Source organism: Malaclemys terrapin, chromosome 1, assembly GCF_027887155.1.
Source record: "Malaclemys terrapin pileata isolate rMalTer1 chromosome 1, rMalTer1.hap1, whole genome shotgun sequence".
Classification (NCBI taxonomy): domain Eukaryota; kingdom Metazoa; phylum Chordata; order Testudines; family Emydidae; genus Malaclemys; species Malaclemys terrapin.
This window is the reverse complement of record NC_071505.1, coordinates 86,402,036-86,418,714: the sequence shown is the minus strand read 5'-3', so window position 1 is coordinate 86,418,714 and position 16,679 is coordinate 86,402,036. Positions and strand designations below refer to the sequence as shown.

Genomic DNA, 16,679 nt, shown 5'->3' with positions numbered 1-16,679 from the left:
ATCTACCCATCCAAGGTCAGAGAGAAGCTGTAACCTTGGGAGTTTAATACAAGTCTGGAGCGGCCAATATTAATTTTTAGAATCCTTGGGGGTCCTCACCTTCTACACTCAAAGTGCCAGAGTGGGGAATCAGCCTTGACAGGATCTGACTGTGGTCATTGTTTACAGGGTAGAGGTTTGGTGGAGAAAGTCCTGCTTGTTGATTTCTCTTAGGAGTGGAGTTTTATTCAAGTTTCCCTGGGGGCTTGCTGCTGCTTTTGTTTTTTGTTGTATTGTTATTTTAAATCATGCAAAAGACGTCCAGTGTAGTAGATGGGTCTATTTTATACATCGATATAAATCTTAATTAATGGTACAGTCAGAGTGAGGTGTTTAGCAAAGACATCTAGGTTAGGTGTCACTCTGCCACAGGAACCCCTACAGGCTCTTAGTCTTAGCTTCGTCAGCATTATAGAGTTACCTTTTTGTTAGCATCTCGGTCTGTACTGCCTATTCTTTGTGTTTTTTTCTCCAGTTGCTGGTTATTGTCCTCCATACTGCAAGTACTGAAATTGTCCACGAAGAGCTCTCCTATCCTTCATAATTTGTTTCAGCCACTGTTACTTAAAGCGTGATTCTATTTGAAAAGTGACTGTATAAACATGGCACTATATGGTTGCCACTTATTTCTATATTAAGTCCACTAAGTTTACAAGCATAAAAAGATTTGTTTGTTTTTTATTGTCAGCCCTGAAAATTCAACGTGGCATCTAAAAATCAACCTGGATTCTTTCCTTCTTATACATCATTCTACAGGCCAACCTATGCCCAGAGAGGCATCTGTACAATACTATGGCTTTTCATGCATTTGCACAGGTATAACTGATTGGCCCTGAAATTGGAATTTAGCAAACAATTCTTTTGATGGTGCATAATGAAAACAAACATACAAAGAAAACTCAGCTCTCTTCCAGAGCTGTGTTTGCTTTGCAGTGATACCAGGAATAAAAAGCAATACAAATGTATTTTGGTCACTGATGTAAGCAGATCTGACTTTGAGTATGTACAGGGCATAGATCTGCTGTGTAAGAAGGTGCCATATTCTACGTGGTCACTTTTCAGAGCACAGCTGCACTTTACCTTTTTTTTGCCATTAAATAAACAGAAGAAAGGGGTTGTTGTGTTTCCTATGCTGTGCCTATATATATGTGTGTGTGTGTGTGTGTGTGTGTGTGTGTGTGTGTGTGTGTGTGTGTGTGTGTGTGAAAGGGCTTGTGACTAGTGACTTTCAATGGGAGTTAGGTGCTTTTGTAAATCCTACCAGGCACCTACCTGCATCTTTAGGCACCTAAATACCTTTGTAAATCTGGCCCTAGATGTTATTATGGGAATTGTCATGAGTAGTCAGTTACTTACATAGGGGCCTGATTGAAAGTCCACTGAAATCAAAGGGAATCTTTCTATTGATTTCCATGGACTTTGGATTGGATGTGTAATACTCAGGGTTTGTCTACATGAACACTTAGTTTGCAGCAAACTGGGGTATAAATGTACCCTGCACTAGCTTGCATGCACTAAGTGTTCATGTACACCCTGCTGCCGTGCACTACAAGTTCCCTAGTGCACTCAACGGGGCTTGGACTGTGGGGCTGTTTAATTGTGGTGTAGACATTCCAGCTAGGGCTGCAGCCCGAGCTCTGGGACCCTCTCACCTCAGAGGGTCCTAGAGCCCAGATTCCAGCCCGAGCCCAGGAGTCTACACTGCAATTAAACGGCCTTGCAGCCCAAGTCCTGGGCTGGCACAGGCTAGCCGCGGCTGTCTAACTGCAGTGCAGACATACCCTTAGTGAGCAATAGCAGGGACCATGTGCAGGACATTAATGCAGGGTCGATTTACACCCCAGCTTGCCACAAACGAAGTGTTTGTTTCGACAAGCCCTCCAAAATGTAGATGGACTTCTTGCGATTTCAGTAGTCTGTATGGACCCTCATGATATGGCGAGAAACTACACGGATCTATTCCTAAACATACATACTGAGCTTTGGCTTTGTCAGGATTAATCTGGTAGTATACTTTTGCCTTGCATTTAAACTAAATCATAAAATACTCACTGATGGATCCTTTGCTGACTGAAAGGGGCAGTATAGCAGTCATTCTCCTCCAGGTCTGGCAGTGTCTCCTTGTCCAGTCTCATAGGCTTTCTAGGTAACCATCCTCGAAACCTGCTGATTTGTCTCTCGATCCTGCAGTACACAAAAGGTAAAATCAAATGAGACAGAGAACAAGCAGTGCCTGCTTATCCGTTACATTAAAATCAGCCAAAGAGAGATTTTATTTACAACTCCCCCCCCCACACACACACAAATAAGGAGACTTCAGAATTAACAGTTACTAAGAAGCCAGATATGACATTTTTGAGCCAAAGTGTCCTCAGATTATGAATAACCAGAATTTGGTAGAGCAGAGTCTTCTTATTTGTGTCAGCAGAACTTATGGTACATGATGCTGTAAATCGTGACAAAGCTCAAGGGCTTAAGGAATCAAGCTGTGGCCTGTACCTGAGTCATGTGACCAAGGATCACATGACAGCAGCTTGAAGGTGGGACCTCCTATAAGATGTTCATACAGTGAGGGAGACCTGCAGGGAGTACAGGAAGTTTCTCCTGATACAGAGCAAGGATGGTGGCAGGTTAAGGGAGCTTGCCAGGATTCAGACACAGCTCCTAGAAGGAAGGCTGTGAGATACTCTACACCAAGGGCAGAAGGACTGAAACCCTTTGGAGGGCTGCAGAGAACCATATAGGTAAGGGATAAATGATTGCTAGGGCAGCACCTAAAAGGAGGGCTGAGGAGAACCCTGCACCGAGGATGTAAGTGATGCAGGTGCTAAAAGGAGGGCTGTAGAGAATTCCGCTGACTAGGAGAGGAATGGTTTAAATCCAGCAGAGCCACAGATACTTTATGTTTCTTTGGGCTTGTCAAAAAAATTCAAACAAAACACTTTCTCATTGGGTTTTGCAAGTTTTGTCAAAATCAAAATTTTCTGTAGGCAAAGACTGATTTTGGCAAAATGTTCCATTAAGAAAATCAAAATGTTGCATTTTGGGTCGACATTAATCTCGGTGTCAAGTATCAGAGGGGTAGCCGTGTTAGTCTGAATCTGTAAAAAGCAACAGAGGGTCCTGTGGCACCTTTGAGACTAACAGAAGTACTGGGAGCATAAGCTTTCGTGGGTAAGAACCTCACTTCTTCAGATGCAAGAAGTGAGGTTCTTACCCACAAAAGCTTATGCTCCCAGTACTTCTGTTAGTCTCAAAGGTGCCACAGGACCCTCTGTTGCTTTTTATTAATCTCGGTGTTTCTCTGAGCTGCCACAGTGCTTCATGGAAGTTGTAGTTCCAGATCCTTCATGCCCTCGTTCTCCCCTATAGGGCTATATTTCTCATGATGGACTGCAGTTTCTCCATGTGGCTGGGCACCAGGGTGTGCCACATGGGACTCCCATGATATTAATGTTGTCAACAAACTCAATAAAAAAGAAGATTCAGAGTTTCCAAATCAAAATTTTTGGAACTTTTTGTTCCAAGAAATATCAACACTTTTAAATTTCAATTCTGAATGAAAACAAATGGACAAAAATATTGGAATTTCTTGTGGTACAGAATTCCATTTTTTAAAATCAGCTCTAAAGCTTATTTCATGTTATGGTAATAAAACAGACAATAAGTGGGAGAACATTATTTAAAATGCCTGGGCGCATCTGTGTTTGTCTGAGGGGGAAACTAAGAGCAGGGTGACTGTTGTGCCATGCTGCAGGGTAGCCTGCACTAGACTGCACCCTGAAACACGTCCTTTATCAAAATTGCCCAAACTTCAAAAAGGCTTTGGGTTTAGCTCAAGAAATGGACAAACATTCAAGTCATTTCTTATTTTAACTGAACCTGTCCCCATTGCCTCATACTGGAGTTGTATATTAGCATTCTACAGAACTGGAAATAAATCTGAACACCTTGACATTTGTGCTTGTTTTTCTCCAGGATTTTTTGTTTGGTTGGTATTTTTGTCTGAAGGAACTATTTATAGGGCTGAAATAATATGAGCTCTAGGTTTAGCCAGGTATTTTCGTCATCCAGGAACTTAAACACTATAAAAAGACCAGATCACTCATTATACTGGGCTCAAATGGCACGCTGACTCATTAAGCAAGCAAATGAAAACACAAAATTGAATATGAATACATACATACACACACACACACACAAGAACCTATGCATGCTCCTTCCATGTGTGCCATTATTTTGGTTAAACCAACCATGTGCCTTTGATTACAATCCAAATCAATTTAGTGCCACTTGGTTGTGAAGATTGGAGTGGCAGGAGAAAGACTCCGTAGTGACTCCATTCAAGCACTGCACCAGTTGTGGAGCAGGGATGTTTTTATATTCAGTGCAAGTGGTCATGAAACACTAACTCCTTCTGTCTGGCCAAAAACAATATGTTGCTTCAGGTATGCAATATCTGCCCACTTTCTACAGGTGTCAGGGAATGAAGACTTTTATAGCACTTTGTGGCTGAATTTATCCCAGGTTGATATAACTCCACTAATACCTTCATACTTGACATTGCTTTAGAAAAATTTAAATTAATGGACATATCCTATCTCCTAGAACTGAAAAGGACCCAGAAAGGTCATTGAGTCCAGCCCCCTGCCTTCACTAGCAGGACCAAGTACTGATTTTGCCCCAAACCCCTAAGTGGCCCCCTCAAGGATTGAACTCACAACCCTGGGTTTAGCAGGCCAATACTCAAACCATTGTGCTATCCCTCCCACTTTTTGTTGACCTTCTGAGATTCTAAAGTTACCAAACCCTATAGCACTTATTTGGGAGATGGAGAAGTAACAAGCTTTAGAAGGATTCGTATTTATAGCATCTGTCCACCAAGGAAAAGATTTGTATTCCATGGAGAGATCATATATCATCTACCAATGAAACCATGTGTTTACTATAATGTTGATACCATCATACCATCATCAGGGAATAATGGAATTTAATGTCATAAAGTAAAAAGACTGAATTTTTAATAAATTCCAAATAAACTTGTCAAGCTACAGTAAATTATCTTTACCTGTAAATATCCACCTTCTATCAAATCTGCAGTGTGAAGCACCTATCACTCTTGAGCAGGAGTTTTCAAAAGTGCCCAGTGTTGGCCCCACCTCTGCTCCCATGGAAGTCTGTAACAGGTTGGTTTGCCCATGGTCTGGAGAGCCTGGGGCTAAGCCAGCCCTGATTACAAAACCAGGGTGGAATCCGGTGATCCCTGGGTAAAAGGCAACAGGAAGCTGCAGGGGACGGGGGGAGGAGTTGAGAGAGTCACTGAGATTGCAAGAAACAGGAGGAAGCTCTCTAAATTGAGAGACCCTGCCCAAGAAGCAGGGGAGAGACTGAGCCTCAGCGAGGAAGGAGCTGTGCCCATCTGAAACAGGGGTGAAGACTGAGTCTGTTTGTGTTTTGTTCTGAAAGAGTTTGTGTTGGACTACTGAGCGAGGGACACTGAACTGGATTTAGGGGCCTGGAGGGAGGGGACGACAGTGTGCACCAGACAGCTCTCTGGGGTCCCTTCTGGGGATTTTTTAACTACTTTGTGAACTCTGACTTCCTAAAGGGCCCCTGAATAGATGGGCCAGCAACAGAGGCAGGGGGCTGTAGAGTGACCTCTGTCCATGAGGGGGTGCTCAAGAGGCAATAAGCATCCATACCACTACAACATCAATGGGAGTTTCACTATTGACTTCCAGGAGTGAAGAGTATGACCAGTGCTGAGCACTTTTGAAAATCCCACCATCATGCAGGCACTAAATACCAATATACAGACCGATCCTTGCCAAGCTGGTACATTTCTCCGGTATTTTTTGAGACATTTTTGCTTAGTTGGCCAAGGAAATGCTTGAGTCAAACAAAAAGGGTGAAAATTGTGAAGACTGAAAACCTCTGATTATTTTACAAGTTGGATACAAAACATGCATCAAACATGTCTTTAAGGCATTCAGCAACTGGGCAGAAGCGCTTCAAGGCAAAAATCTTGGGAAAGATTCATCTCTCATGTTACTGAATTGATTTCAATGGAGTTACACCAGAGATTAATTTGGTTCATTGTCTATTACTGTAAAGCACTATGCAACTGACAGCACAATAAATAAATAACACTGACATCAGCACCAGAGAGGAAGGGCGTATTGTATGCTGAAAGTGAATAATAAAGAACAGATTCTAATGATATTGTTAGCCTCCCAAAATTCCTTACTTAGCTACATGGGAGGAGAAATAGCTGCAATTGTTGCACTGAAAAAGCTTCTTCCATTTTAAAAGATTCTACCAGTTTGAGATTCCCTATACTTAAAATGGGAAAAACTGATAAAACTGATAATCTCTCTCTCAAATGGTAGAAACCTTGAAAGTGCAACCACTGTATTTGCAGGAATGGTAGGCTTGAATGTACATTAATAACTCTCCTTACAACTTGAACCTTCCCAAGAGTTTGACTATGAAGTCTGATCTGCCAAAAAAATACACCATCTTGAGTGATTTACCAACCTGTTCATGAACTTGTGCCGGCGGTGCAGGTAATAGATTTTTCTCCTGGAAGAACAGCAAAAATGAAGCCAGTCGAGAAGAAAACCCATCGTCAGTTACAGTATGAACTAGCAAGGAAGGAAATTGAAGATAGAAGCCTGTAAGAGGTGGAGGAAGAGACTAAAAAGAGAGATTAACAGAACTGTCACAGGAGCCCAAGACAAATTCTGGCACTGTTTGAATTGCAGGAAAGTAATTGTTTTTGTCATTCTTTCTGCTGTTTATAATGCCTGGAGGACAGGGATTCAGAGGCATTTTGGTTTCAAAGGATTCAGCAAATGGATGTTTGTTCTTTACAAGGCAAATACAAATAAATAAATAAAAAATATTTAAAAAGGGCCAATAATTTAATCATTAAATATAGCATTGGATAAATTACATGTTGTTTAAATAGGGGAATGTTTAAAAATCCAGGAAAGTGGAAACCAAAGCCTGACACTAAACTATACCATCATACATGCAGTATTTATCAGGACAAATGCTGGGTCTATGGGAAATAACCTCCCCCCCAAACAGATGAACATATAGACTGTGTATGGGCAGGGGTGGAGGAGGGATGCATGCACAGGGGTCAGTGAGGAGTCAGGAGTGCACAAGTATAAGCATTCTGACCATACCCCTCACTCCTATGACCCAACCCCAGGTTGCCCCTTCCTGGCTCTTGTCACAGAGGGCCTGCAGAGCAACATCCCTATCAGCTCTGGTTGGAGCCAGAATGGGGTGTCCTGGTTCCGCCCCATTCTCTGAGTCCTGCTGCTGGTCGTTGTTCTCTTGGTATGCTCCTGTGCACAGTGCCTGCCAGAATTTGGCCCATTGCCTTCAGCATCTTAACACATTTCAAAAATTTGAGGGCAGTTCAGGTGCGGGTGTCTTAATCTTCCTTACGGCAAGATTTGGATGGCTTATTGAACTCCAGTCTCTTGCTCCTTAGTTTGACTTTGTCATCCACTGGAAGTCATTGTTAACCCAAGGCAGTTTCTATGTATTCTGAAATGTTCCATCATTTAATGCTGATCTATACCAATTCTGGAAAATGAAGGGTTTACACCACACAGCTCATTCTGCATATCTGGACATATTTTAAAATAGCATAGCAATATCCATTAGTGCCTTAGAAGCAATTATGTTTGGCAAATTTTGAAAATAAAAGCTGTATTGCTGCTTTAAACGATAGAGGTATGAAAATCAGTTATCAATTTCAATTACTTTCAGCATTTAGAATTTAAATAATGTAAGATATTTTGCAGATCATTAAAGCCCAGATTGTGGAGTAGATTTTCAAAAGCACTCCGTGTTGACCTAACACTACCTCTAGTCAGGCCCGCTGGCAGTAATTCCAGGCCCCATGGGAAGAACAGTCAATGGGCCCTCATGCACACAGAAGCCGTGCCCAGTTAGCTGCCAGTTTCGCTGCTGGTGTCCAGTGAGCTGCCGGCTGAGCTGCTGAGCGTGCTCTTCCGGCACAGCCAGGGCTTTCCCTTGCCCACCCAGTAGAGTTGGCAACTATCCAATCATGCAAACCCAAAACCCTTGCCCCGTCCCCTGCCTGTCCCCTTCCCTGAGACCATACCCATTCCCGCTCCTTCTCTGAGGCCCCGCCCCCTGCTCACTCCATCCCCCTTCCTCAGTCGCTTGTTCTCCCCCACCCTCACTCACTTTCACCAGGCTGGGGCAGGGGGTTGGAGTGAGGGAGAGGGTGTGGGGTGCAGGCTCTGGGAGGGAGTTTGGGTGTAGGAGGGGTGTGGGGTGCGGGCTCTGGGAGGGAGTTTGGGTGCGGGAGGAGGTGCAGGCTTTGGGAGGGAGTTTGGGTGTGGGAAGGGGTGTGGGCTCTGCGAGAGAGTTTGGGTGTGGGAAGGGGTGCGGGCACTGGGAGGGAGTTTGGGTGCAGGTTCTAGGCTGGGGCAGGGGGTTGGGGTGCAGGAGGAGGTCAGGGGGTTGGTGCTGACTTCGGGTGGCTCCCAAAAGTGACCGGCACACCCCTCTGGCAGCGGCTCCTAGGCGGGGGGCCCAGAGGGTCTTCACGCGCTGCTGCCCACAGGCACCACTCCCGCAGCTCCCATTGGCTGCAGTTCCCGGGCAATGGGAGCTGCAGAGTTGGCTCTTGGGGCAGGGGCAGCACACGGACATCCTCTCTCCAGGGGCTGCAGGGACGTGCCAGCTGCTTCTGGGAGCGGTGTGCAGCGAGCATGGGCAGGAAGCCTGCCTTAGCCCCGGTGCACTGCTGGCGGCAGCTGGGGGCCCCCGGGCCCTTTTAAATCACCCTGGACCCTGGGCAATTGCCCCCTTTGCACACACCCCACCCCCGTCGGCGGGCCTGCCCCTAGTGACGTCAATGTTAATTCTCCCACTGAATTCAGTGGGAGCACAGTCAGGCCAATGCTGAGTGCTTTTGAAAATGCTGCCTAGTCTGGCCCAAATGTTCAGAAGTGTCTACTAATGTTGGGTCCCCGGCTTGAGATACAAAAGGCCTGGTGTACAGAAGTGCTGAGCCTTAAGTTATCAGGAACTGCACGTGCTCAGGAGCTCTGAAAATCAGAGCATAGGTGTCTCAGATTAGGCACTGAAAACAAAAACCAAGGCAGATATATGTTGGCCTTTGTTTTTACAATCTAAACAGTTAAGTTACTGTTAAAATATTGGGCATAAAACTTTTAAGCAAAAACTTTGTCTAGTACACATTTTTGCAGTAACATTGCAGTGATTTCATATGATAGATTACTGACATAATACTTTGCAATGGCTGTGCAAAGAATGAAGCCATGAACAGGTAGCACATCAAAGAATCACTGACTGTCATTTTTAGTTTTTAAATATAAGCTAAACGCATGTTGAAACTGCTGTCTATTGAAAATGGTGACTTCTGGTAAGCAAGCCAGACCAGGAAGGCCCAGGTTTTCCACCCAAAATTCTACTTTTTGCTGGATCATGCTCCCACCTGACAAACAAGTGCTATTAAAGTTTATTGGGCCAAATTCATCCCACTGTTATGCCAATGAAATCAGTGGAGTTACATTGGGTGAACTTGGCCCATTGTCTTAATATTTGTAGCACACTTTAAATACCCTTGCAGTCACTCATGATACAATTTACATTGTTTTTCCTTTTTAATGTTAAAAACACACAGAAGGGAAAGTTAAACAAGGCTAAAGAATTCTGAGGTTTGTCTTAAAATGAAAATCCCACTAAATGCAGATTGAGTCTGAAAACCTGTCCTTAATTCATCTTTCATTTTCCTAATAACTAAGAATATGACAACACAGTAAAAGGCACATTTTCATCTCAAAATGGGGAGGAGACATCCACAGAAGTTCTCTGAGGGTTCAATCACCATTTGTGACTCTGGCCTTTCTTCTCCTCTTGCTCATATCAGAGTAAATCAGGAGTAATCCCATTAAATCAGTGGAGCTATATTGATGTAATCTCAGTGAAGTGAAAGGAGAACTAGAACCTCTGAAGCTTTGAGTTTGGTCCATTTAAGCCAAACACTTAACACTATTTTAACAAAGTTTTTATAACAAGTAGAATAAAACTGATTTTTTTAATATCAGGATTGAAACCCATCATACAAATCATATTTGACAAGAGGGAAAAGTGGGTCTGAATGACCATTTGGAATTCATTTGCCCATCAGTAGCACAGAATACCATTTCTACTCCTTCAAAGAGAAACTCTATGTTTCAAAAGAAAATCTTCCGTCTGAATTCCAGTCTTCTATTAGATAGAATGCTTATTTATGTTCTGTATTTCCCCAACTACACACTATACAGACAGACAATTTACAGGTGCCGAACATGCCAGATACGTCCAACAGACATGCACCTTCTGTGCTGCCGTACGTACCTGGATCGTCTCGACTGCCCATTGATTTCAAGGACATGTCCATTTAAAAAACAGCAGCGCACGAGTATGCAGGGGGCTCCGGCAGTGAAGGGGTTAAAGGGCCTAAGGATAGAATACCCCATGAAAATAGCTGCGCTGCTACAGGTCACCTTAATTTAAAACTGCTATTGTACTAAAATTGCAGGCAAATTAACAAGAAATATCAATGAATATGGTATCTATGTCACTCCATTTATATTTTCTAAATATGTGAGGTATTTCATAGAATAGCTTTTCTGGGTGCATTTCCATTTTAGTTTTACACTCTCTTTACAGTAAAGCCTGAGCACAAAATGTAACTACACCTACCTGAAAGGCATTCTTACATTCATTACTTCTGCATATCTGCCCAGGACCTCCCATGGGGCATGCAACTTCACAAAGATGATATCACTGTTCGTTAAAGATGACTGTAACAGAAAAACAGAACAGCCACCAAGCCAAGTGAGGGCCATAGAACAAAGAAACTTTAACACTGGTCAATTTTCACCCACCCACAGGTATGTTTCAGAATTGCAAGGATTTCTTCTTTCCACAAATGCACACATGCACATAAAAAACTTCATCCTTGACATTGCTCTGATGATTTCCTTCCAATGGGCTGTCTTCCTCCAGAAAAGTGTATCCATGACAGTGGATGGGCAGGAAGCAATGCAAGAAACACTCATCTGAGCCTCAGGTTTGAGTGCTTTGCTTCACATGCACTCCTAGCTCCTGCTAGCCTGAGAGAAACAGACTCAGATTGAGGCTTGGATCTGATCCTGCCACTATAGCATACAAGAGGCCTGATTACTTCTCCCCTCTACAGGACACAAGGACCTTCCAACCTGGGGTCTCTTTTCCAGGTATGTTATACTGCAGCAGATATTACCACATGTGCATGCGTATATGTTTTCATGAAAGAAAAAGAATACACGGTGACGTGATTTAATCAGCCTGACCTTGGGCTATCTGCATTCTCCCACCTGGGGAAATTCCACAGACTGTAGAGGGTGAGGAGACCTCCCTCCCGCCCCCAATCCTTGCAATCCCCATGGTGGGGTGAAAAGGATACAGGATGTCAGAGTCAGAGTGACTATCACCCTAACAAGAATGTATAGTGGTGCACAGAGAGGGATGAGGGGAGGAATTCAGCTCTGCTGGTGGCCAGGAGAGAAAGTGAGGCTCTGTATGGAGAGGACATGGGAAACGTAAGGGGATTGTGTGGTTGCTAGGGGACAAGGCAGGGTATAAAGAGGTAATGAAGAAGAATGCTGATAGCTGTCCATGTAGGCACAATGTTAGTTGTTCACATACTTTTTAAAAACCTGTGAAATTCCCACAGAATTACTTATAATGTAATTTGTGACAGCCACAGCAGCTCTCTATTAACCATCAAAACCCACCAACACATAACCAGGAAACATGACTGGAGTTAAAGGGGGCCTGTTCACTGCTGAGGATGAGGATAATGATATGGGTGGATGGATATTCCACAATTATCTGAATTTGATCTCTCAGATGTTAAACATTTCCTCTCACACAGGAGCCTCATAAATCTGTAAGTAGTCAAGAGAAATAAAATGTTTCCTTTATTGGATGTGGTTTGTTTCACTGATACCTTGCAATGTGATTCCTGTAGATTTATCTGTAGAAAATCTAAACAAAACACATTTGGAGGGTTTCAGGGGTCTTCTGAGGAAGAGGATGAGTGGGAAATTATTCATATAAAAGTTATATTCTCACAGTAGTTATGAATAGTTAAAATTCATGAGGAAAAACATTAGAAATTCTAAAAGAAAAAAAGAAAAGTGGATGCAAAACAAGACTGGACTGGGAAATAAAAAACGAAATGCAGCTTTCTTCTAAACTGAAGAGAGAAAATAGGTCCCAATAAAATACCTGACAGAAAATATCCAGTGAATCATCTTAGCTACAAAAATATCTTGGATAGCTTCTGTTAATCTTCTCTTCATTCGATTAGTAATTAAATACTGTATCTCTCTACTTCTAAGTGCTTTTTCAGTGCTTCATCTATGGCTTTCTCCTCCAGTATATTATTGTGAGTAGGTGGTATATATACTTAGTACCATGTTTATGCAGTTGCAGAGAAGCAACAGATAATGGTGAGTTTCTGTCAATTTAGATCTCCGATCTTTATGAAAAATCCAAAGCATTTATTGATGATAATATTCAGTATCAACCTACAGGTCACATCTTTCTGATTACTAATACTATGGAGGCCTGTACCACAAATACATTTTTCCTCCCCAAGCCTTTTCTGCAATCAAATCTTTCCTTTTCACTGGTCGGGCCAAGTTTACTGGGATCAGTTTCCAAACCTGGGGACCTTAATAGGATATCAAAATCTTGCATCCCGATGCTCAAATTAACATTTTGACATGTAGAATGGGGATTTATATGCCTAAATTCTGAAATGTGCACCCAAATGCAGGATTAATGTGGCATTCACTGCGGCCCACATTTGAAAATTGAGTTGAGTCTCCTGTTGCCCAATTCAGTCCAGAGTGCTAAGAAAGAGTACAGCAGAGCAGCCAGAGGCAAACCTCAGTCTTCCCCGCCATCCCTCCCCTCCAGATATACAGCTACCTAGGAAGCTATATAAAGAGGGAATTTCTAGATCACCCTTGGGAGGAAGCAATAGCTCACCTCAGCCTTCCCAAGGTTTTGGCCATATGGTCCTTGGAAAGAGATGTTTAACAACACTACACTTGCATTTTTCATGAATAAACATATTGGGCTCGATTCACTTTTACGGTTGCAAAGCGATGGCAATTGCACCACTCTGCGTCAACAAGACCTTCTGCACTTCTGGGGGATGCAGCCTCCAGGGAGGCGAGTTGGGTGTTTTCACTGCTTCCTCCCTTAGGTTTCTGCTGCCTAGAGAGGGCAACTTTTCTTCCCACTGGGACATTACAGGAGTTCCAGACAGGAGCAGGTATGGCTTGAATCAATGGACTTCCTGTCTGTATTGGTCACACAGCCCCAGTCAGTCAGTCCCACCCAATTTTCAGGCTGTGCTAACTCTTCATGAGCTCCCTAGTACAGGGGAAGTTGGCAGCTGCTTTTCAGGGTGGATTTTCTACCTCTGGGAGCTGTGTGCCTCAACCATGCCAGTGAAAGCCATGGTAAAGCAGGGTGAGTTTAGCCCTTTTCCTTTATTACTTAATATAAAATAAATGATCTTATTAGCATGAAAAACATAAAGTACTCAAATCACTCCAATCCAAAAATCAAGTCTCTTGCATGCTACTGCTTGAAAGAGCGCATTACAACTAGAAACAAAATATTATTTAAAAAAAGAAAACAGAAAGAAAGAACTTCACCACTCTTCCCACTGACAACTAGGGCTTTGCTCATTAAAAAGTAAGCAGCAGGTAAAGTTAATTTTTCACATTATTGACACAAAATATAACGCAACAGTACTCCTCTCTGACACATCGAAACCATGTTTATCAACAGGAACAGTCAGCTGGAAAGCGATGGGAAGATGATAAACAAATACAAACCTGGGCAATGAAACTCATGGGAAAAGGAAAGAGATAAGGACCCTATATCACTTGTTTGGATCAGAGCCGGGGCACTAGTGACTAAAACTTGTCACCAGATGATAACTGTCTGGTGGCCAGTGGCACTCCCAATCCAATCCTTAGAGGAGAGTAAAAATATATTTATCTTAGTACCATTGTTGGCAGTCTTCAGAAGGGCCCAAACTGAATGGCCAGGGAGACTTAATTAGTACAGCTGGTCAGGAGAAGAAAAATGGACTTTTCATTTAAAAATAACAAAATAACAACAAGAAAATCCCACACAAGCAAAAAACAACACGTTTTTGGGTTGAAAAGTCAAAATTTGGGGGCAAATTGTTTTTTCATAAACCTCAAAAATTTTAGTGGCAAGCAGACACTTTCACTAAAATTTTTGTCTAGTTGAAAACCCAATTTTCTATAGAAAAACAGCTCTGACAAGTCCTTTTAATTATCTCTTCCATTTAAATCTAAATGCTTCCAGTTCCAGCCTCCAAAACAGGCCAGCATGGACACTTTCATTGCTTCTGTGTAGCACAAATAATGGGCTTCAGTCTCCAGTGTCATCAACATATTAACCTGTCACAAGCATTACATTTGTTGTCTTTTTCTTTCTTTTTTTTTTTTAATGGAAAATGGAACTGGCTTAGAACGATCAGATTATTTTATCCTTAAATGGAAAATTTAGAAAAATGTTTGAAAATTGTATCAAGAATTTTCCACAACCTGCAATAACCTCAATTATTTACTAACAATCTTTTCTACACTAGGAGCATTTTGCTGATATAGTTATATGGGAAGAGTTGAACAGGCTATACCCTCTAATATAAACACAGTTATATGGGATAAAAGTGCTTACACCATTATAGCTCATCCTGTTTCCCCCAAACTGCATAAGATATACTGGTAGAAGCAGAATTATACGGGTTATAACTGCAACCACGCTAGAACTTTTAACAGCATTGGTTAAAATAAATAAATAAATAAATAAGGCACCCCCCAACTGACTATGCTGTTAAACTTTATGTGTAGACCAGGTCTAAATAAACGGATATGAATGGTGCTGAGTTATCACAGTGATAGGCACCCTAGGCCTAGATAATGACAGAAAGACAGCATTGCGCCTGCTGAGACCATTATGCAATAAGTAGAAGAGAAAGGCTACTGCATTTTCTCCTCTCTCTCAAAGTTGGTCTGTTTGCATTAATGATCGTCCAGCTGTACAATCAGACTCAATGTAGTTTCTTAGAATTAAGTAGTACAGGAAGTACAAAATCCATGGCTTCCAAGTGTTACGTTGTTACATCAACAGTGCAGAATAATTAGTAAGTATTGTAGAGTGAGCTACCGAAAAAAACAAAGAAACCAAGCACTCATATTGTATTGATTACTGTTCTGCAAACCTGCAGTAAAATCCAAAGAGGCAATGTCCTAAAATTGGAGGAAGGATAAAATAGTGCCAAAATCTCTAAAATATGCATACATAACAATCTAGGTAATTACTGTCCTGTCAATATGCCTTAGTTCCAGGCAAAATATTATATTAATATAATAGGCAGATGGATTAAAGAAATTTAAGAAATAATGGATAATGTCCTCTTTAAGGCCTAGATAATGATAAATATTTTCAATAATATTACAGGTTTGGAGAGTCAGGGGAATAGAGTGCACACAGTTTTAGTAAAGCCTTTGACTTGTAGGAAAACTGTAGAGAAAATGAAGTAGTCTTATTATCTGGTTAAGGCTACAAATAGGATGATTTTTAAAAATTGGCCAACAAAAGAAACAGGCAGTTATTAATAGCGTAACTCTGAAATGAAGAAACTCAGCCACAGCACTACTTTGTAAACTAATTTAGTGAGAGTGTGAAATCCTGTTATGAAACTGGGACATAAAGTTAAACTTTATACAACTTTTCCACCAGTTCAACTCCAGTGATGTTAGCAACACCGGAAACCATCGCATAGACAGGCTGCTGGCTTTTGCCAGTATATAAGCAATGTGTCATCTAATCCTGGTCAGTGCAGGTCTCATTGACACAGTACTTAAATACCATTAACAAACTCCCAACATTGCTAACACCAGTGGAACTGACTATGTTGTTAGCAACGGGGACAGATGTTTGAAAACTTGCCCTAGTGTAGACAAAGCTTGAGGGGGGCTGATTTGAGCAAAAAGTTAGGCCAGGCCATTTGCCCGAAGTGTGACTAAGATCTCCATACCTGAGTCTACTGTAGAGCAATGCAATTTGTAGTATGAAACAAAGGGCTGCAAGTTCCTTAGACTAAAGGAACAACAAGAGAGCCTTTTAAATCTGATTACTGTCACTTCAGATGCACTTGCCATGAAAAAAGTAGATACTACTGTGAGATAATTCAGAATTATTATCAGTGAAGCTGAAACAATACGCCCTGACTGGGATAATGCTTCCTAGAGAATGGAGGCAGATGAGGCATGAATAGTTCTATGGGAGAGTTTTGCATGGCTGTGGACTAACTTTCAGAGTTTTCAAGAGGCACCATAACAGCCAGCATTGAATGAATATGGATTTGAGGCATCTGGGACAGAAACCTGCAACAATTAAAATATCTATTTTTTCTTGATTTCAATGGATTTACATTAGTGTAACAGAGTTAGGGTTTCTTCTGAACTGAAAGG

At 42.0% G+C, this 16,679-nt stretch overlaps 1 protein-coding gene across 1 annotated transcript in view; it reads right to left on the bottom strand.

Annotated features, from left to right (window-relative positions):
- ANO4 (anoctamin 4) overlaps nt 1–16,679 on the bottom strand; it is a 316,199-nt gene that overhangs the window by 109,238 nt on the left and 190,282 nt on the right. The window contains exons 8-11 of the mRNA XM_054028953.1: nt 10,804–10,904; nt 10,456–10,557; nt 6,577–6,621; nt 2,092–2,223 (exon numbers count right to left, since the gene is read on the bottom strand). Of these exons, the coding sequence (XP_053884928.1) occupies nt 2,092–2,223; nt 6,577–6,621; nt 10,456–10,557; nt 10,804–10,904 (380 nt within the window). The remainder of the gene's footprint in view (nt 1–2,091; nt 2,224–6,576; nt 6,622–10,455; nt 10,558–10,803; nt 10,905–16,679) is intronic.